The 21608-nt window shown below is 55.3% G+C and overlaps 1 protein-coding gene across 14 annotated transcripts in view; it reads left to right on the top strand.

Annotated features, from left to right (window-relative positions):
• MAPT (microtubule associated protein tau) overlaps positions 1-21608 on the top strand; it is a 44186-nt gene that overhangs the window by 18135 nt on the left and 4443 nt on the right. For 2 of the 14 annotated variants that reach the window (XM_030966177.1, XM_030966179.1), the window contains exons 2-14: positions 1246-1334; positions 2587-2673; positions 3730-3816; positions 5292-5357; positions 10597-10643; positions 11487-11648; positions 13147-13273; positions 13757-13807; positions 14217-14482; positions 17506-17598; positions 17746-17838; positions 21023-21104; positions 21255-21367. In XM_030966177.1, the coding sequence (XP_030822037.1) occupies positions 1289-1334; positions 2587-2673; positions 3730-3816; positions 5292-5357; positions 10597-10643; positions 11487-11648; positions 13147-13273; positions 13757-13807; positions 14217-14482; positions 17506-17598; positions 17746-17838; positions 21023-21104; positions 21255-21367 (1320 nt within the window). In that variant the 5' untranslated portion in view covers positions 1246-1288. The remainder of the gene's footprint in view (positions 1-1245; positions 1335-2586; positions 2674-3729; positions 3817-5291; positions 5358-10596; positions 10644-11486; positions 11649-13146; positions 13274-13756; positions 13808-14216; positions 14483-17505; positions 17599-17745; positions 17839-21022; positions 21105-21254; positions 21368-21608) is intronic. The other 12 variants (XM_030966180.1, XM_030966186.1, XM_030966181.1 and 9 more) reach the window with 12 other exon arrangements.

The raw sequence follows: 21608 nt of genomic DNA, 5'->3' as shown, positions 1-21608 counted from the left end.
ATTTTAGTATTTCAGTGCTGTAAATAATATCAAGCATCAGCCACTTGAGGCCTGGATATAATCAATGTGATCCTTTGAGCACTGGGAGGAGGGCAGCCATATGTCCAAATTATTAGGGCCCACCAATTAGAGCAAAAATTAGATACTTAATTCTTTCTTATTTTATACCTCCATTTTTATCAGTGATTTCATTGCAGTGCAAGCTCTCCAGCTTCCCTGGTTCTCCAGTCCTGTCCAATGGCTTTGTAGCTGTCTAAGGCAGTAATTAAATTGCAGAGTCATCTTGCTAAGGCTTAAAAAAAAAAAAGCTGGGTGAGAGATCTGGTTGCTGGCCCTGGAGTTTCTCTCGTGTGGTTCCATCCATGCAGTTAATTTATTGCCAGCAGACAAAACCACAAGTTTCCTCCTTGCTGCTGGTAACCTGAGCTCCACTGCTGAGCATGTGATCGCACTAATAGCTGATTATTAATCACTGCCAATGGCTGTAATTAACCAGCTAAAAGCACTGTCTGTCCATCCAGCGCAGAGCCCCCTGCACCAGGAGGCAGATAATGGTTGTTGGAGATTTCATTTCCTTCTGCAGATCAAGGGCTGGGAGGTTTGGCACCTTCCTGCTCCCAGCCCTGCCCTGTTTGCTTTGCTCTGTGCTGTGCTGGGGCTCTCTGAGCCCTGCACGAAGGGTTTGGGGTTAAAGCAGGGGCTGTGCTGTCCCCTCACAGCCACAGCTGAGCGAGACCCTCTCCCCTAAGAGTCCAAAATCCATCTCTGGACAGTCCTGGTGTCCCGTCATATGTCACTTTTGGGTGGCTTTTAAGATGATGAGTGTGCTGTGGTAGCTGTGTATCCCTGCTGGGTGTGTGCACAGGGGTGGAAGGATCCCTTCCCACGGCAGCATCACCCCTCACCAGCAAATACAGCTCTTGGCAGACTGGTTCAGCTGGGAAATGCAGAGTTTGGAGCATGCACAGGAGTCAGTCAGCACTTAGCCTGCTGCTCTCAGGGACCTCCCGGGGCAGAGCTGTGCCAGAGCAGTGTCCTGGGTGCACCAGGGTGCTCGTTTTGCTTGGCACATCTTAAATACTCCTGGAACCTGAGTGCAGCTGGCAGGAGCTGCCTCTGTGTTTGCTGTGAGGGATGCAGTGACTGGCACATGCTTTTGCTTGTGCAGGACTGCCCAGACCTTCCCTTTGCTCCTGTGGGGTCAGGTTTTGCCTAATGGGTGTGAGTTTTTACTCTCCTTTTCAGGTACCTTTGCTGAGAGGTGGCAGAGCAGCCTCAGGACACCGCCATGATGGAGGATCACGCACCTGGCCAGGAAAAGCACTTCTCATCAGGTGAGCACGTCCAGGAGGTGGTGAAGGACCTGCCTGGGCCACTGCTGGGTCCAAGGAGGGAGAGGGAGAACACGGTGGTGGTGTGAGGGGTCCTTGGAAGGACACCGAGGGTCAGCCAGGGCACCACAGGGAGCCCACAAGATGCTCCAACGTGCACAGGCCTGGCAAAATGCTGCTCGTGGATCTCACTGTCCACGGAGCAGAATAACCCCAGGCTAGGGGGGATCCCACTGCTGCAGCTTTGCAAGTGTGTGTTTGTGTCCACTCCTCAGTTTGCTCAGGAAACACAGCACTGTTTTTATTTGGGGTCACAGCTCGAGGACGCTGCTTGCTGCCTGCTTTCCTCACCTGCACAGGGACCTGGGGACAGCTGAGCAGAGAGCTCTGGGAGTGGGGGCCATGCTGGAGTCCTCCTCACCATATTTCAGTCCTGCATTTCTTCAGAAGCTTTTCCTTTCTCATTCCACCGTGCTCCACAGCTGAGCTTGGAAACCCGCGCTGCCAGCAAACCTGGTGGGACTCACTCCTGGCTATGCTCCATATAAACATCATCTTAATTTCCTTTTCTTGAGGTGCTTTGGACGCCTCTTTGGCCAGATAAATGGATGGCCTCTGTCCTGGAGAGCATCCAGAGCCTCCATTCATCCTGGCTCTGCAGCACTGCGGTCTGACAGCTCCTCTCAGCTTGTCTCACACACCACAGGCTCCCAGGGATTTCGCTTCTTCTTCCCCAAATCACTTTTTCCAGCCCTCATTATTTGATTTGCCCGCACCCTTGCTGAGGGGAGGCTTGTGCCTCTTGCCCTGCTCTTCCAGAAGACTTTTGCCACCGTTTCTTGGCACAGAATGTTGTCCTGCTCCAGCCCCATCACCACCACGGGCTGGTTTGCAGTCCTGGGAGTGCTCAGCCTGCTCTGGGAGGGAAGGAGAGGACAACAGAGGTTCAGAAGCTGCACATCTTTCCTCCTTACGTTGCTGAGATCTCCCTGCCTGCTTGTGCCATGCTTTGCTGTTTCTGCCTGCCCGGTTCACTGGGCTTTTCTTTTGCTGGTGGGTTTCCTTTTTGTTCCTTTTGGTGGTCACCCTGGTGCTTTTGGTTGGCATTTTCACGCTTTGCTTGCTTTTAGTTCAGGTGGTTTTCACTCTCCAGCTGCAGCTTCTTGCAGCTGTGGCTCTGGGCAATGAGAGTTGGTAACCCCCAGGCCCCAGGTGATAGCCAAGGACTTGTTGTAAGTGTTTGAATGTTTTCCAGGCTATCCCCTTCAGATACCAGTCGATGATGGATCGGATGAGCCTGTTTCTGAAACATCTGACGCTAAGAGCACCCCAACTACGGAAGGTGGGAGCTCTTTGACTTTCTGCTTGGGAACCACGATGGATGGGGTCGTGGTAAACCTCACCAGAGAGTCCCCGCGCCGTGTCCTGGTGGGGTTTCTCAGGAGGAGAAACCCCTTTGCCGGTCTCATCACTAGTGGCGTTTGCTGTGCTGCAGAGTGAGGTGCAGAGTGGGCTGGAGAGCAGAGAGGTGAATTGTTCCTTACAGCTCAGGAAGGTTTGTTTGCTGCAGGCTTTGCAGGGGCTCTGCAAGGTCCTGGCAGTGCAGCCAGGAGCAGTCCTGTGTTGAGTGACACAGCTTTGTGTCACTGTGCTCCCCAGGTCCCGAGTGCCTCGTGGGTAGAAAGGCTCTGATTCCAGAGTGGTCCAGAGACTTGTTCACTGTTGTAATTACCTTCACTTTTTGCTGCTTTAATCCCAAGAATCTGCCTTTGGAGACGTGAGGTAGAGGCTTTAGCTTGCAAAATTGTTCTGAAAGGAAGGAAAACTGGGCACAAATGCTGAGCAGTCCCAGCTCTGTCCCACTGGAGGCATGGGCTGAGTGATTGTTGGGAAAGTTCCTCAGGAAATCAGGACATAGAGCCCATCTGGTGCAGGAGGGGATTTGATCCTGCTTTCCAGTTGGAGTGGGGCTGCCAGGACGAGCAGCCACCCCTGTGGCAGGTGGAGCTGGGTGTCCCTGTGCCCCAGAGCACGATGCAGCCGCACTGGGGTGTTTGGTGCAGCCCAGGGGAGCTGTTCTGTCCTGCTCCAGCCCAGCTGTGTCTCCATGCAGGATTGCTGTGCCCCAGGGGCTGCTTTCAGTGGTGGATTTTTGGACAAAAAGGCTCCCTTTTTGTCCAAAAGACTCCCTTCAGAAGTGTAGGGAGCAGGTTGTGGCACGCTGTGTGCCAGGGGGCAGCTCGCGGTGTCCCTGTGGCTCTGGCTTTGCTGTGCCGTGCTCAGTTGTTCCCTCCACCAGCTCTGAGTGCTTCTCCGAGCAGAAAGTTCTTCAGGCCCATCCTGGCCTCCAGAGGGCTTTGCCTCTCAGCAGCTGTGTGAAAGCTGTGTTGTTTTTCAGATGCCACAGCACCTTTAGTGGAGGAAGGAGACCACGAGGATCAGGGTGGTGCGGAACAGCACGGGGAGATCCCAGAAGGAACCACAGGTGAGGGAGACCGAGGTGCAGCTTCATCTCTTGCTGCAGGCAGAGCAGAGAGCTGGACTGGTCGGTGCTGTGAGACAACACCACGAAATCTCTCACAGGGACACTGCTCCCAGTGCTGCTTCCTTCTTCTCCAGAGAATTCCTCACTCGGAGCTGTCCTCTTGCCTTCCCCATCCTGGGGGGAGCTCGCAGCCTTTTCTTCTCTCTTCCTCTGCTCCACATCTGACCATCCTTCTGCCTGGTGTCTCTGTGGTGGCTTTGGCACCCACCTCCAGGCTCCTACCTGCAGTTCTGGGTTGCTCCTGTGCCAGCAGCCCCTTGGGTGCCCGTCCTGCAGCTCTTGGGCTCTGCCCAGCCCCGCGGGTGTCTTTGGAGTGGCAGGTGAAAACCAGGCCACTGCAGCAGTGCTGCTGAGGGTAATGCAGAGGAAGTGAAGTGACTAATTCAGCCTGAATGCCCTGTGGGCACTCACTGCACCTGGGCCTGGTTTTCCAGGGAAGGATGAGGCCTTTCAGAGGCAGAGCAGGGAGTGACTGTGGCAGTGCTGTGTGTGGGAGAGCAGGATCTGGGAGGGCAGGTCTGTGTGTGAGAAATGAGGACGTGTGCCCCGTGCCATAGCCAGTGGCTTTCCCTGGAAAGATCAGGCAGGACCTGAGAAAAGCAGCGGGTAGAAAAGGGCTTCTGCCAGTGCCAAGCACTGAGACAAACTCACAGCAGGGAAATTTCTGCGCTGCATCCAGTCCCTGAGCTGCTGGGCTGAAACACGCGGGCTCTGGTGCAAGGTCTGACTGTCCCAGGGAGCCAGTGTATCCTGAGCTGCTTGGAAAATAATGGGGAAAACAGAAGTCGTCCTAGTTTGACTGGAGAACTGTGGCATACCAATATCATTGTTTAAGCTAGTTTGAAAGTAGCCAGAGAATAAACTGAAAACAATGCTGATGGAGACAAACCATCATCACTGTGAGGAAAACCATGCTTCTCTGATGTACCTGTAGCCCTGAAGTTCAGGATTTCTCTAGCTTTGTATCAGGCTTGGAATTACTGGTCTCACACAGCCTTGGCAGGGTTCACAGCTTGGTCACAGACACCAAGGAGGTGAGCTCAGGTAAGAGACATACATGGAAATGCTGCTGGCCATGTAAAGGCCAGGTGGGGGTAGAAGAGGATATGCATCCCCAGGTTTCCTTGCTCCTTAACAGCCTGTTTTCTGCCTGGAAGAGCTTGCACTAACCTGCCATTCAGGATGTGGAAGCTGGTGAAACACCACTCTGCTCTGTAGAGCAGGGGCTGAACAGATCTACCCAGACCCATCATCGGTGTTGGGGAGATTTCCTAACACACTGTGATACAGCAGAGATCCTGCTCATTCTGCTGGGCAGCCTCAGCAGGGAGGCACATTCATTCTCCAGGCACGTGCTTAAACTTAACTCTCCTTTTGATCATGTTTTTCCCCTTCTTTCTCCGACCTGGGAGCAGCTGAAGAGGCGGGCGTAGGAGCCACTCCCAACCTGGAGGACCACGCTGCAGGAGATGCCACTCAAGGTGGGTCACTTGTCTCAAATTGTCTGTCATTGGGACCAGGTGGTGCTGCCCACGTGTGCAGCTGGTTGGTGGTGGCTTGGGAATCCTGTTCTGTGAGGAAATGCTCTGCCCTGCTCAGCAGCCGTGCAGTTCTCCCTGTTCCTGGCAGAGCAGGGCCATACACACTTGGGATGTTCCAACATACTCATTTCAGCTCCTCATGCACCACATCTCCCTCTCAGATGGCCAAAGTCATGGTGCTTGTTTGTCCAGCTGTGAAACCAGGGCGTTCTCCAGGCTGGAAGAGCTGATGGGCAGAGCTGGGATGTGCTGGGGCCAGAGGAGCTGCTCAGATTGAGCAGAGGCAGTGTAGGCCCTGTGCTCACACGTGAAACCAGCAAATTGTTTAATTACTGTGACTTTCTAAAGTAAAACAGGACTCAAACCCACTCACTCATACCCTGACTTCAACAGATTTTTCTCAGAAAATCAGAAAAATCAACAGATTTTTCTCCTCATCCCAGTCTTGGGGAATGGGAGTGAGGAAGGCAGACACAGTGGGCAGTGAGTGTTCTCACAGCATTCATTGTGTGTCTGCTTAGCTGGCCTGAAAATTACCCAGGGGCCATTTGGCTACCTGGAAAGTTTCTCTTGACTCTCCTCAGTTCAGACTTGATGGAAAATTGGTTTTCCCAAAGCCCCCAGTGCTTGATTCCATGGGGCAGACTTAGGGGTTGAGGCTCCCTGTGGTGTTTCTGTCCTGCCTGCACTGCACACCACAGCACTAATTTATTGTGCTGCTTAAAATCTCAGTCAAAAGCCATTTTGTGAAGCATTTTCCTGTGCAGCAAACATAACAAATCCAGTTGAGCAGTGTCTTTCCTCTTCATGGCTCCATTAGTGCACTTAGACATCCATGTCTTTTACAGAAGTAAATAGGTTTTGCCTTCTGAGCTCAGGGCAGAATTCAGGTTGTTGTTGCTTTCCACACAGAGATGAGCCCAGTTCTGTGCACTCTGCTCCCTGCAATTGGAATAAAACCTTTACTTGCCTGGCCAGTGGTTTTTGGACTGTCAGCTCTTCTAAGTATGAAATAGTGGCTCCATTATAAAAAAGAAATCAGGATTGTTAGTTGAGGGGTCGAAGTTCTCTCTTCTCTCTGCCCTGGTTTTGGTGCTGTTTCTCACCAGGTTTTTACTAAGCCCTTTCTGCCCCATCCTGGGATCTTTCAGCTGTCACACACGAGCTCTTGGTGTGGTTGTTTCACTTAACTGCGATATCCTCTTAAAAAGGGGAGGACACTGATGAAAGACCAAGTTGGTCTTGACTTCATCTTTTCTTGTTTCAGTCTTGTTTGTTAATCTGCCAAAGCCACAGCTGTGATCTCAGGCCTCTGATTTAGGCTCTTTACCTGATCAGTGCTCAAAGAGACCAAAGGGTCCTTGAGGCTGAACCAGCTCATAATACGAGAGGCACATCCTTACAGGGCTGGTTAACTCCAAAGCAATGTACCCAGGTGAATTCTCCATTGCTCAGGGCATCTTTCCTTCAGCTGGAGGGATTTCCAACAGAAAAGCTCCGGCTCAATTGGAAGACCTGGCTCCATGCAGCAGTTGTTGGTTGGGATTGTAAATGTCTGTGTCATGCACAGAGCAGTGACAGAACAGAATCCCCTCTTTCACACACTCACTCCAAAAAAGAAAAGAGAATCAGACAAATCTTTGCCTCTGTGGCCTCAGGTTCTGGGGTTCAAATGTCACCCAGCCCAAGTGATGGCAGAGAGCAGCACTGGAGCTCTCAGGGGTCCCAAACTGCTGTGGCCCTGTGGCTGCAGCCACGTTCTTCTCCCCAGTCCTTTCCCGGCTCTGGCATGGCATGGGAGTGCCCTTCCCAAGCTCCTGGGCAGTGGGAATGATCCAAGGGCAGAGCAGAGGAGGTTTGAGCTCTGAAGCCAGCGCTGTGTGTGCCTGAGCATCTCCCAAGGGGAGGGGAGGCCAGCAGGGTTCTGTGAGGTCAGGAAGGAGGGCAGAGCTCTGGCCCTTGCTCAGGCCCTTGGGGCAAGAAGAGATGGGCACTGACCAGCAAACTGATGGTCCAGTGGTGGTGTTAGGGAAAATGGGAATGTTCCTGGCTTCTGGAAACCTCTACAGCTAAACCAGCTCAAGGATGCAGGGTGAACCCGGCCACCTCCAAGCTGGGTCCAGGCAGGAATCTGATCTAAGGTGCTGTTCCTGATTCCCATGGGGATCAGAGCTCTCTAAAGGCAAAAACCACTCTAGGAGTGAGCTGTCTGTTCCGTGGGGCGGGGTGGGACTTGCTTTTACCCTTGATTGCCAGTAGAAATGCTGAGTCTCTCCCATTACGTGATGTTTGACATGCCTGTGCTAATTTCTTGCCCGTGCTTCACACCCCACGTCTTCAGCTCCAGGCGAGCCGAGCTCTGCAAAGCTCCAGCCTGGCCCTCAGGAGCGTGTGGGAGAGGCAGTGAAAGGTGCCAGCCAGCCCCCAGAGCAGGGGCTGGGCCCTCAGCAGCCACCCCTGCCCCGTGAAGCCAAGGCTCCAGCAGCAGCTCCCACCAGGATCGAGGTCACCATCCCAATCCCCCTGGACATGTACCAAGGCTCTGGAGGCAGCAGGGACCAGGCAGGCAGAGAAGGCAGCAGTGCAGAGCCAGAGCTGGGCCTGGCAGGAGCAGCAGGCACAGGTGACCGCAAAGATGGACCTTTGTGTGCCAGAGCCACGGTCAAGGAAGGTTCTGGTGGACGGGAGAGGGATGAGGACCGGGATGTTGATGAAACTCCTGGGCAGGGTTTGCCTTCCCTCGTGGATCAGCGTGTTTCTCCGGGACCTGAAAAGGGCTCGTGTCCAGCAGCTGCCCAGGAGACTCGTGAAGAATCTGATGGAGAAAGCAAGTCCAAAGGTGTCCTCAGAGACACCCCAGGAGAGGCACTTCTGGTTGAAACTGAGTCGCATAAAGCAGGAGAGGACCAAGAGGAGAAGCGAGAGCTGCTGGGGGGAGAGGGAGGCGCAGACACCGCCCTGGCAGAGCCTTCTGGAGGTGTCTCCCCAAAAGAGGCTGAGCCCAAGGAGGGAGAAGATTCTGGGCCCGTGCAAGAAACAGCCAAACTCCCTGCTGAGGCAGAAGATGCTGTGAAGGATGAAGATGCTGCTCTGGGAGAGGCTGTGCCAGCCTCGGGGGGCCGCCGGCCGCCCCGGAGGAAGCCCGGTGGGCTGGCTGCAGACAGGGGCAGCCGTGTCCCTCTGCTCAAAGGTGTGTGCTCCAGCACTGCAGCTTGCTGCCACCGGGGCTGCTGCTGCTTGGAGCTGGCCTGGAGCGTGCCGTGACTGACCCAGGCGCTGCTGCTCCCTCCCTGCCCTCCCTCCTCACTCAATCCTGGGCTGGATTGACAGACCCTTGTGCTGCGGTTCTGCGTGCCTTGCATGGTGCTGGCGTGTCCCTAATCATGCTTTTTTTCACCTGTTTTTGTTTTGATTTCCTTGGATCTGTTGGGTGGGCGCCTTAACTCCCACCTGAGAAGAGGAGGACCTGGACGTGGCCCTGGCAAGGTGGAGTGGGGCTCCCCTGGCGTGTGCAGCTTGTTCCAGCAGGACACGTGCCATCTGGTTTGCATGTCTGCTCCAATAACTCTTGGAATTGGCTTTCCCAAAGAGGAGGGAGGAGGAAAAAAGGCAAGGATGGCAGGTCTAACCATGGAAAAGCTCCCACGCTGATCCTGTTCCTTGTACTTTCCCCTTAAATATCCACTGCTGACTGCTGCTGGAGGCACGGGCTGCAGCCAGCAGGGCCTTTTCCCACTGCCAGGCATGTCCATTGCTCTTCCAAAGCATCCTGCTGCCACCCCAGCTCTGGATGGGGTGTCCCTGAGTGTGCCAGCGCAGTGCTGCCTCTGGGGGCTCAGCAGGAGCTGCCTGTGTGTCTGGAGGCATTGAAAAACAGTGTGTGGGGCTGGGAGGGCAGCCTTGGGTAAAGCTTTGAGTTCACCACATAGTGCTCCAGCATCCCTTAGACCTTTCCTTTGTGTTTTCCACCCCTCCTGGGTTTGGGAATGTCCCAGGGGCCCAGCTCAGGGGCCAAAGGCTGCCTGGTGGTGCTGTGAGCTGTGGTGAGGAGCCAGGGCAGCAGGACACCTCACCTGTTGGACCTCAGCTCTGGCTCTCCTGGGCAGGTCCTGGGGGAAGCTCTGCCTTTTCCCCCAGCTCCACATTCCACGGGCTGGCTTGGCTGCTCCCATTGGCCTGGGGATGCTGCTGGGCTTGGGGCTCAGGCAGAAATTGTGGATGGAGCTTTTTGCCCTGCAGCCAAAGCTCCTAACACATTTCTCCTTGTTCCCTGCGGGATCTGCAGTGTGCAGCTTCCCTCCTGTGCTGCAGGCACTGGCATGGCTTGCACTGGAGCCTGGAGCCACAGCAGGGTGGGGAGGCACTGCCCAGAGCCAGCCAGCTTCTGATTCAGGAGGAGAAGTTCAATTATTTAATGGTCTTCCCCTTCAAAGGCAGAGATGCTCGGTGGCTCCAGCCTTGCTCCAGTTCAGCTGAATTTGGGAGGGATCAGGGCTGGATTAACAGCATTGTTCCTGTCACCAGGAAAGGGCTGATCCCCCAGGACGAGTTTCCCAACACTGGGGAGGATGTCAGCAGCTTCTCCTCCCAATTAGTTGAAGATGGGGGGAAAGGGCTTTGCTTTGAGTGCCTTGGAGTACAAACTTTAACTCCTCCCCATTTCTGATCTCCTAATTAGATTGACCCAGGTGGAAGGGGCACGGGGCTGGGAGGCAGAGAGCAGCCTGTCAGGAGAGATGGGAATTTACAACAGCCAGGGATAAAAGTGCTCTGCAACACCAACTGAAGAACCCCTAAGTGAGATCACAGTGCTGCTGGGCTGGGGCTTCCTCCAGTTTGGGTCTCTGTTTACGTAATTGTTAGAACAAGTGGGTGTTTCAGAGGCTTGAAGGGAACTTTCTGTGCTGAACTGGATGGATCCTGCAGGAGCTGGGTGGAAATCTGGGCGAAATTCTCCCTCCCAAACCTCCCTGGTGTGTCTGGTCCCCAGTGCTGACTAACACAGCATCATCTGCTGGCACAGAAGGAACGTGGTGTGGGGTGGTGCAAGGATTTCTGCAGGAAGGGGTGACTTTGTCACATTTCTGAGAGCAGTACTGAGGGTCAGGGAACACCCCCAGCAGTGTCTGGAGTTTATGACCAGTCCCAAGAGGTGTAACTGTGTGTTTCCATCTGTCAGGTCGTGTTGACAAGGAAGGGACCGAAGCTGATGAAAAGAAACCCAAGGTAAGCTGAAAACCAGCACCAGGGTGACACCTGTCCATGTTCCTGGCTCCTCTCCTGCCCTCCTGCCTCTTAGGAGACCTTCCCATTATGTTCCATTTTCCCATTTGTTTTCGAGATTGTTTTTATTTTTATTTCCCTCCCCTGGGTTTGGATGGTGCAATCCATGGGTTCTTTGAGGGTGAGGAAATGATCCAAATCTAAATCAAGCACGTGGCTCATGGGCTTGGGTGGGAGGTTGGAGAAAGCATTTGGTCAGCCCAGCACTGAAAAGCAGCAGCTGACCTTGGGGCAGACTCAAAACTGCACTGGGGACAAGCATAACTGTGAAAAGAGCAGAACGTGTAATTAAAACATTAAATTAAATAATCTAGGCCTTGCAGCTCATAGAATATCCTGAGTTGGAAGGGATCCACAAGAATCATCAAATCCAGCTCCTGGCTTGCCCAGAACAACCCCCAAAAAGATGCTGTGTTGTGTTCTGGGTGAGGAACAGAGTTTGGTAATGGGCAAATCCCAGAAGTTAAACAATATCTGTCACACTGGGAATTTGGAGGAGGTTTAGCTCAGCTGGCCATGATCCTGGTTAGTGCCTGGGTGGGATAATGGACAAGCTGAGGGGAAATGCAGTGGGTGAAGAGTTAAAGATGAGGAATAGGATTATTTTCTAACACTGAAGTTGGTTATTTCTCTATGTACAGCCCTGGCAGTCCCTACCCCACACCCAGCTCTGTATTGCACCTTCTAATCCCATTCAACATCACTGATCCCATTTTATTTCCCTGCCATGCTGATTTTCTTTTGATTTTTGTTCCCATTTCGTTTCACTTCATTTCCACGTCCAAGAAATCCTCACCTTGCCCTGCCAACCCCCCTGGCTCCACTGCAGCCCCTCCGAAAGCACCCAGTGCCCCCAAAGCACCCAGCAGCCCTGCCAGTGCCTCCCAACGAGCCTGTCCTGCCACCCCCCGGCCTGCCAGCACAGGAATGCAGGAAAACAGAGCCAAGGTAAGGCACTGGGCTGGGACAGAGGCCAGGGCAGCACCTGAAGGCATTCCTGGCATTCCTGGCTGCTGCAGGTCCTTCCCTGTCCCTGGAGAGGGTGATGTGCTCCCTGCACCTGCCCTGGTGAAGCCAGGCTTGGTCCTGGGTTTGGTTCTGAGAGGACCCAGCCCAAGGGGCTCCTTGCTGCAGGTGTGCCCCCATCCCCCTGTCCCTTTGTGCCTTTCCTTGTTTGGCAGCTCTGTCTGTGTTTCACAGGTGGGTTTGAGCTGTGCCAGAGCTGCATGGGGTTAGGGGGTGCAGCACATCCGTGGTTAATCCTGCAGGGTGGACAGAACCTCAGAGCTTTTTGCCTTTGTGCCGTTCAGACACATAAACACACCCATGGGCAAGGCACAGGGCGTGCAGGTCACACGGAACCACGAAATCCTGGCATGGTTTGGGTCAGAAATGAGCTTAAATCTCACCCAGGGCCACCCCTGCCATGGTAGGGACACCATCCACTGTCCCAGGCTGCTCCAAACCCCAGTGTCCAGCCTGGCCTTGGGCACTGCCAGGGATCCTGCTCTGGGCACCCTGTGCCAGTCACACATGCTGTATTTTTACACACGTGCATTACATTCCATGCATTACAAACATAAATACAGAATTTATCTTCTGTACAAAATTTTGGCAAAACGGGGGAAACCAAAGGACGAAATTTAGAGAGCAGAGGTGTGGCTAAGCCAGGTGTGAGGGCGCAGTGCATGGCGTAGCCGAAGCCAAGGGCTCACCTGGGAAAGGTCACAGGCATTCCTGTGCCCTGCCTGTGCATTTGGGACACAAGGTGTGAACAGGGACATTCCAGGTGTGGGGAATCCCAAGGAAAAGTGGGAGGGGTGCCAGCCTGTTCCTGGCTCTCTGAGGGGTGCCACCCTGTCCCTTACTCTGACTGAGGGGTGCCAGCCTGTCCCTGGCTCTCTGAGGGGTGCCAGCCTGTCCCTGATGTCCTGCTGTGTCCCCAGGGGTGCCACCCTGTCCCTGGCTCTCTGAGGGGTGCCAACGTGTCCCTGGCTCTCTGACTGAGGGGTGCCAGCCTGTCCCTGATGTCCTGCTGTGTCCCCAGGGGTGCCACCCTGTCCCTGGCTCTCTGAGGGGTGCCAGCCTGTCCCTGACTCTGCTCTAGGGGTGCCAGCCTGTCCCTGGCTCTCTGAGGGGTGTCAGCCTGTCCCTGATGTCCTGCTGTGTCCCCAGGGGTGCCACCCTGTCCCTGGCTCTCTGATCCCAGGGGTGCCAGCCTGTCCCTGACTCTGCTCTAGGGGTGCCAGCGTGTCCCTGGCTCTCTGACTGAGGGGTGTCAGCCTGTCCCTGATGTCCTGCTGTGTCCCCAGGGGTGCCAGCCTGTCCCTGGCTCTCTGACTGAGGGGTGCCACCCTGTCCCTTACTCTGACTGAGGGGTGCCACCCTGTCCCTTACTCTGACTGAGGGGTGCCAGCCTGTCCCTGATGTCCTGCTGTGTCCCCAGGGCCCGGAGGCGCGGGCTGGCTCCAAGGCGGGCTCGGCGCGCGCGGGGCAGGCGCAGAGGAACTCCACCAACGCCACCCGCATCCCGGCCAAGACCCCCACGGCCCCCAAGACCCCTCCCAGCTCCGGTAGGTGACGGTGGCAGCGTGTGCTGGGGGCTGGGTGGTGCTGCTGGGCAGTGCCAGGGGTTACTGACCAAACCCAGCCCTCTCCTGGGGCTCTGAGCCCTTCCAGGTGCTGCTCAGTGCCTGTGTTCCTGCAGTCTCCGGTGTGTAGGAGAGGCCAGTTGCTTTATCCCCTGGGATTTCCTCAAATTTGGAAGATTTAGGCAGCTCCATTTTTTTAATCCATCTGCTCGTTTTCTCCCTGATGATATTCACAAAGAGCAGGGGCAAGAGGATCAATTCTTCGATTGCAGGAATGGAGATTAGCCCATTTTGCTCAGAGAAGAAAACCCCAGAAAGCATCAGGCATTGTGAATTTCCATTAAAATGGTGCATTTCACTGGATGTATACATACATTTCATACTTAACCAGAGCTGCATAAAACCTTAAATCAATTAATTTTCCAGCTTTATTATGTTTAAGCATCTTTCTCATTCACTAAACAGGCAGAAAGGAGCAGAAAAAGCCACCTCCTGCAGCAGCAAAGACTGAGAAAGGTGATGTTTAAGGGTCTTCTTTTCTTCTTTCGTTTCCTTTCCAAACTGGGGACAGTGCTAAGCTGCTCAGCGATCAGCCTTAGTTAATTGCAGAAAATAATTTTGCGAAAGCGCGTCCAAATTTCTAATAGAAAAGTGGTTCTGAGTGTCTTTTGTCTGTAATTCATCGTGCCACGCTCGGGTGGGGAGCCTTACTGATGATCCAGGCAGTGGAGACCATCTTCCTTCTGGGATATTAGGAAATTGCCTTTGAATCACAGTCTTTCCTTCAAAATGGAGTAGAAGAAAGTGCAGCCAGCAGCCTCCCCCTGCGCTGGGCTGTTGGGTGGGCTCTGGGACGAGGCAGAGCAGCCCCCAGGGGCAGCAGGGGAGGGCTCCTGACCGGGGCTGTGCTGTGTGCAAACTGCAGGTGAGCAGCCCAAGTCTGGAGACAGAAGCGGTTACAGCAGTCCCGGCTCCCCCGGGACTCCAGGCAGCCGTTCCCGCACCCCCTCTCTGCCCACCCCACCAGCCAGGGAGCCCAAGAAGGTGGCAGTGGTTCGCACGCCCCCGAAATCTCCCGCCTCCGCCAAGACCCGCGTCCCGCCCGCCGCCGCGCCCATGCCCGACCTGAAAAACGTCAAGTCCAAAATCGGCTCCACCGACAACCTGAAGCACCAGCCCGGAGGTGGCAAGGTAAACACGGGCTCTGCTCCTGGCTCTGGGGGGGACAGTGTGTGCTGGGTGCTCCCTCTGGGCTGGCAGGGCCTCCCTGCAGCAGCACTGGGCGCTGGGCATGGGCAGGGCTCCAGCCTGGCTCTGCTTCACCTGGAAGGTTTTTGGGGTTGGATGCTTGGCCTGGAATTCCTTGCTCAGCTGTGCCATGGAGAGCTCGTGGTGAGGGTCTCGTGGGGGAATGACATTCCCTGGTGGTGGCAATGCCCAGGCAGGGACAGCAGGCTGTGAGCTGAGGAGTGGCAGGGTCAGGGCTGTGTTTCTGAGTGCCACCCTGTGCCTGGGGCAGGGGACAGGAGGGTCTGTCTGCTCCTCCTGAGGGTCTCAGGCTCGGACCCCACATTTTGCCAGAATTTTGGGACTTTGGATCCAGCTCTGTTGGCAAGGTTTTGGGCTGTGTTGTGCCACCAGGTGCCACACAGTGCAGGGTGGCACGGCCAGAACTGGTGGCACTTCTGTCCTTTCAAACACTTTGCACACCCAGAAAAGCTGTTTCACGAGCAAAGCGACCTCTGGGCTCCAAGTGCTTGGGAATGAGGGTCTTGGGTTAAATTCTGCTTGGGAATGAAGGTCTTGGATTAAATTCTGCTTGGGAATGAGGGTCTTGGCTTAAATTCTAAAAGCCTGGCAGGGGACACTGCCTGTCCTGGGGGTGACACTGCCTGTCCTGGGGGTGACACTGCCTGTCCTGGGGGTGGCACTGCCTGTCCTGGGGTGGCACTGCCTGTCCTGGGGGTGGCACTGCCTGGCTGCAGACCTTGCAGAGCCATAACAAACGTTCCCTGAGTGCTGTGCATGACATTTTGTGTGAGCAGGTACCTCGGTGGCTCTGAATGTTCCCCCTTTGGCATGGGGGGGGGAGGCTTTGGGCTGGCTCCTCTGCATCCTGTGAAGTGGCAGCCTGCTTCTCCATGGCCTTTCCAGGCACTTCCCACCGTGGCTGGCGATTCACTGGCTTTGTGCCACCATCCAGGGGGGCTCTGGAGCCTGGGCACGTATCTTGGTCATGAGACAGCAGCACATGAGCACAGTGTCCTTTTTGGGGGGGCTCAGCCCTCCTGCCCACTTAGCACGAGACATGGGTTTTTCTTCCCACCCCCACAAACCCTGTTCCCCAGGGATTTTAGAAGGAACCCTTGTTTACTGGAAAACAGTTAAATTATTTGCTTGTTCTTTTTTAATCCAGCTTTTACAAGTTGCTTTTTTTTCCCCCCTCTCTGCTTCTCTGTTCCTTGTTGTTGCTGAAAGAGTAAGGACAGCTGAATTTGGGACAATTCCTTGCTCTTTGCAGGGGAGAATGGCTGGATGCTCTGCTGGGCATTCTGTAGACTGCTCCCAGCAGAGTGGCTGCAGCTGGAGCAGAAGGGGCTGATCCCAGACATTTGATTTGAGGCTGCTCAGAAATGGGTTTGGAGCCTGCTCTCTGTGCAGATTCCAGACCCCCAGGCTGGGCAAGCAAAGGAACAGCCAGGCCAGGTCTCTGCCCGTGCTGCTGCATGTCTGAGCACTCGTGCTGTGGCTGCATCACCCAGCGTGGCTCTGGCACAGCCTGCTCTGGCACAGCTGGCTCCTGATTTGTGGCATTAGTTGGTGTAAATTGGGACAATCCTGCTGGAGGCACACGCCAGCCCTGGTGCCTGTCATGCTGGAGAGCCAGGGCGCTGCAGGGAGCTCTCCTGGCAGAGCAGGCTGGGGCTGCAATGCTGGGATGGAGGCCAGGTGCCTGCTCAGCTCTGGGGAAGGTGCCACCAGCAGTGTCTGTGCCCAGGGGGGTGACACTGCTGGGTGCTCTCGTGGTGCCTCGCACAGGCTCAGACCTGTGCGCTGTCACCTGCATTTACACCTGTGGGGGTTGTGAAGGCACTCCAGGGCGTGTGGGGAAGGAGCAGGGGTTGCCTTCACCCTGGGGCTGTCTGGAAGTGCTGCTCAGGTGCCTGAGGTGGCTCCAGGGCAGCTCCCTACACAGCCAGGGGGGAAAACAAGCCCTGAACGGAGCCAGCTCTGTGAGCACAGAGATCAGCGTGCAGGGAAGGCTTTGGGGCTGCAGGCAGCGGCCAGCAGTGCTTCCCGTGTGGCCCCAGCCCTTCCCACCCCACTCCCACCCACCAGGGACGTGTTAGGGATGTGCCACAGCCCTGGGATGGGGCTGCATCCCTGGGGTGGGACCTGGAGCTGCATCCCTGTCCTGGGGCTGCATCCCTGGGGGGGGACCTGGAGCTGCATCCCTGTCCTGGAGCTGCATCCCTGTCGTGGAGCTGCATCCCTGGGGTGGAGCTGCATCCCTGGGGTGGGGCTGCATCCTTGGGATGGGACCTGGAGTGCATCCCTGGCCTGGAGCTGCATCCCTGGGGTGGGACCTGGGGCTGCATCCCTGTCCTGGGGCTGCATCCCTGGGATGGGAATCACTGCCATCCCTGGCAGCATTTCTGGCTTTCTCTTGGCAGCTGTGGAGGGAGTGTGAGCCCCGTGCAGAGCAGAGCTGGGTGTCCCCTCCCAGTGCTGGACACACAGCTCCTGCTCCCCAGGATAAATTCTGTTTGCCCAAGGCCAGGTGTGCCTGGCCCAGAGCTGGAGCTGGGCAGGCATTTTTCTCTCAGCTCCATCCCTCCTCGTTCCACTGGCTCTGCAGGAGCTGTGTCTGAGCCCTGGTGGTGCCTCAGCCCTGCCTCCCAGTGGGTTTGCTGTGCTGCCCAGTGAGTTCCCTGTTCTCTCAGTGGAAGGATCCAGGCTGAGCTTTTTGCCTGGTGTTTGTGGCCTGGGACCCAGGGCTGCAGCACTCCCCAGGCCTGTCCAGTCTCGAGCTATAACCTGCCCACCTCCATCTTCCCTTTCCAGCCCAGGAACACAAAAATCTGTGCAGCAAGCCAGAGATTTTCCTTTTTGCTGCTGGCGCTGGAAAGCAGGCCCCTGGTTTTAGGGCTGTAACACATGGTCAAGCTGCAGATGGTCATGTTGTTTCTCACGCTCTTTTCTGGCTACTAAAGGTGCAGATAATTAATAAGAAGCTGGACTTTAGCAGCGTTCAATCCAAGTGTGGCTCAAAGGATAATATCAAACACATCCCGGGCGGAGGCAGTGTGAGTACCTTCACACTTTCAATGCTCTATCTTAGTGCTGATGATAACTGGCATGTTGTGTACACTGAACTGCCAATGCTATCTGCAGTGACCCTGCCAGCAGATAGCTATTGGTGACGTGCAATGACTCTTTTCTGGCTACCAAAGGTGCAGATAATTAATAAGAAGCTGGACTTTAGCAGCGTTCAATCCAGGTGTGGCTCAAAGGATAATATCAAACACATCCCGGGCGGAGGCAGTGTGAGTACCTTCACACTTTGAATGCTCTGTAATAATCCTGATTTCAGTGGCATGTTGTTACACTAATCACCAATGCTATCTGCAGCCACGCTGCTGTCACATAGCCATTGGGGACGTGCTGTCATTTAACCCTTTAACCCAAAAATGAACCCTAACGAGTCCTGGACATGCCTGCCATGGACAGAACTAACTGCCCCGTGTCCAAACCACGTCTGTAACCAAACATCCCAGTAACCCCAGGGCTCTGCACTGCCTGGCAGGCTGGAAGCCTCTTGGGCTGTGGGATGGGGCCCCTGGCACAGGGTGATGCAGGAGATGGGCAGGTTTATGAGCAGACCCAGTCCTCATTGCTCAATGTGCTGCTAAATTGGACATGATCCTGCCCAACATGTGAACGTGCCCGTTCCCATCAGGCAAGTATGATCCATGCAAATATTAAGTTTCTCCTTGCTAATGAATGTGTCCAGCAGCGCCCATGGGGGCTGAGCCTGAAGTATTGTTGAGCTAATTGATTTGAACACTGGCATTTCCAGCTGTTCCCACATAAATACCAGACTCAGCTTTCAGTTACTGTGCCAGAAACCTGGAGAAACTCCACAGAGGTTGGTGGATTTACAGCTGGAGACAGTTTGGGTCCGGAAAAGATGCTGGGCCGAGGAAGGCACATCCCTGAGACCCCAGGCAGTGTCGCTGGGGCTTCTGGGGCCTGCTCTGAGATGCTCCCCATGGATTTTCCTTGATCTCTGTGGACGCCCTCCCTGAGAAACTGAGCCTTGCAGAAGGCTTGGCAGGTGAACACAGGGACACAGCTGGCTTTGCAACCTCTGGCTCTAATTTGGTGTCACTCTGCAGTTCCTTCCCAGGCCAGAGGAGCTGCTGTGCAGAGCCCAGACCCCTGTGAAACAGTTCCATGGTCGTTCCTCTTCCTTACTCTGGGGTCCTGCCCTGCCTGGGCTGCCCAGGGTGGGGTGGGCCAGGAGCTGGTGCTGGCCACGAACCCCCTGTGCTGTGGCTGGTGATGAGCTGGTGCTTTCCTCCACAGAGCTCACACCGTGGGCTTTGCAGCTGCTCTGGGTTAAGAATTACCTGAGATTTTCATCTGGGGCTTGTGATCCCTCCCCAGGCCCTGCCAGAGCTGAGAACCCCACGGGCTCTGCGTGGCTGCAGCAGCTCTGGGAGCAGAGCCTGGCAGGGGCAGTGCCAGACTGTCCTGGGCTCCTCGGGAGGGGGCAACAAGAGACCCCAGGGCTTTGGGACTGAAACCCAGCCCCTGCCCAGCCATCCCTGCTTCCAGAGGGAGCTGCCACTCCCTGGGGTTGGTGCCTGGGTTTTGAAGCCTGTGGATGCTCTGACCAGGGGGTGCCTCAGGCAGGAGTTGGCCTTGGCATTGCTGATGCTGAGGGTGGGATCCCCAGGTCTCTGGCACTGCTTTCCCAGGCAAAACAACTCTGTTCCCCTTTTCCTTCCTTGCTAAAATGGGGAGGATCCTTCTGTGCTCCCCAGCAGGATGGGAAGGGATGACAGAGTCCTGTCTGTCACAAAAGGGACTGGGAATGAGAGCAGAAAGTTCCAATTGCTGACTGCTTGTTCTGGAAACGAGAGGACTTTCAGTCCCAGGTCTCAGTGGTGCCTGAATTGCTGAGAGACCCTTCAGGGTCACAGCTGGGATCACAAAGGCACCAGCTGCCCTTTTTGGGTCTGTTTCCTACTTTCCAACCAAACCCAGCTCCTCTCCTGCCCAAGTGCATTAATCGTGTGACCTTTCCCTACACTGTCCCCACGTCTGTGTCCACGGTGTGCTCCCAGACCCTGAGGGGTTGCTTTCCTCCCTCTCTGTCTCCTGTCAAACGTGCCTTTTGGTCTGTGTGAGCAGCAGAGACAAGGCAGGTCAGTGCCTGGGGCTGTTGCTCCTGTTCCTGGCTCCAGGCTGGGCTCAGGCTTGTTTCTCAGGGCTGTGACAATCACTGGGCGTGTTGGGGCCAGGTGAGGACTGCAGGATGCACCTTCCCCTGGGGCTTTGGGGTCAGCCTCAGTGCTGAGATGGGGAGCAGGGGCTGCAGTGGGTCCTGGTGCTGGTCTGGGAGCTGCTGGGAGGAGCAGCTCCTGTCACAGCTCCCTTTGGTGCTGGCCCATCCTCCTGGGGCTGCTGAGAGCATCGCACTGCCTGGGGAGCACCGAGAGCAGCAGATGCTCCCTGGGGAGGCCAGGCTGTCCCCAGAGCCAGCCTGAGGTGTGGGTGATGCCATTTCTCCTGCCCAGCCCCACCCACCCAGCAGCAGCTGACCCTCAGGGCTGGTGGGGGTCCCCAGCCAGGCTCCAGGGTGACCTGGGGGGTTCTGGGGGTGTTTTGTCCCCCTTGTCTCCTGCTCCTGCCGTGGCTGCCGTGTGTGTGCCTGCTCTGAGGCTCCTCCCTGGTGTGTGGCTGCTGCCCAGCCCTGCAGCCCCGTGCTGTCCCTGTGTCTGTCCCGTGTCCCCCTGTCCATGCCACGAGCGCTCTGGGGACGGGGGGGGATCCCTGCAATTGCTGGAGCCCCCCTCAGAGACATCGTGGGCAAAGCACAGCAAAGCAGGGCTTAAATGTCACAAAATGCTGTTGTGGTTCAATACTTTATAATTGCCATTTTAATTTCTATGATGTGAACTCCAGATATTTAGATTTTGCTTTGCTTTTTTTTTTTTTTTTAATTTTTTTAACCCTTATTTCCGTTACAGCATTTTTCAGAAATGCATATTTTGGTCACTCTTTTGAAAGTTCTGTGCACATTGATCATTTCTGTTCTTTCAGTTTTTGTGGACATAAGCTTTATGTTTTACACCAGAAAAGGTATTTATTTTTTTACATTTTTCTCTCTGGTATATCTCCTCCTTTTGGATGATGTGTATGCAAATCTTAAATTAATTACCACTCCACTTTCTCTCTCACTCGAGCACTTTAAAATTGCCTCTACTCCCCCCTCTGTGGAGAGGTGATCTCGTGCATGCTGACATGTTAAGAGGCTCCTGCACACGGGCATTAATGATCTCCCATTTCTGATGGCAGTTTCTTTGGTGTCATTAATCCTCCTGGGGCTGGAGCTGTCCTTTCCCTCCAATCCAGCTCAGGTGCTGCTGTGTGTTGTGTCCCCCTCCCCACCTGCCCGTGCTGGCCACCAGCTCATCCCCTTCTCCTCTCTCCTCCGGGCAGGTGCAAATCGTTTACAAGCCAGTCGACCTGAGCCATGTGACATCCAAATGTGGTTCCCTGGGCAACATCCATCACAAACCAGGTACCCTTGGGGCTCAGGGGGGTGTGAGAGGGGCAGAGGGCTGGGCAAGGGCAGGGGCTCAGGGGAGGCAGTGACTGGAGCGCCCCAGTGAGCCCTGCAGTGCTGGGTGCTGTTCCAGCCCCTGAGCCACCTCTCACTCTTCTCCTGCAGGTGGTGGCCAGGTGGAGGTGAAATCTGAGAAACTGGACTTCAAAGATAAGGTGCAGTCGAAAATCGGGTCCCTAGATAACATCAGCCACGTCCCTGGAGGAGGCAATAAAAAGGTAAAGGGGCCCTGGGGACAGGTGTGTCCTGCTGTGGGTGTGAGGGGACAGTGGTGGCACTGGCCAGGGTGGCCCCTGAGTGAGCACGAGCCAGTGACAGCCTCTGCTGTGGTTTCCCGCTCTCTCTGCTGCCTCTGGCGTTTGTTGTGTCCCAAACCCTTCCCACCATCAGCCAGTCCCGTGCTGTGCTGCTGCTGTGACACAGAGCTGGCAGCTGCAGAGGGGCTGGATCCCCAGTGAA

The sequence above is a fragment of the Camarhynchus parvulus genome, chromosome 27 (assembly GCF_901933205.1).
Source record: "Camarhynchus parvulus chromosome 27, STF_HiC, whole genome shotgun sequence".
Lineage (NCBI taxonomy): Eukaryota > Metazoa > Chordata > Aves > Passeriformes > Thraupidae > Camarhynchus > Camarhynchus parvulus.
The sequence above is the reverse complement of the archived record's forward strand: the minus strand, read 5'-3'. Positions and strand labels throughout refer to the sequence as shown.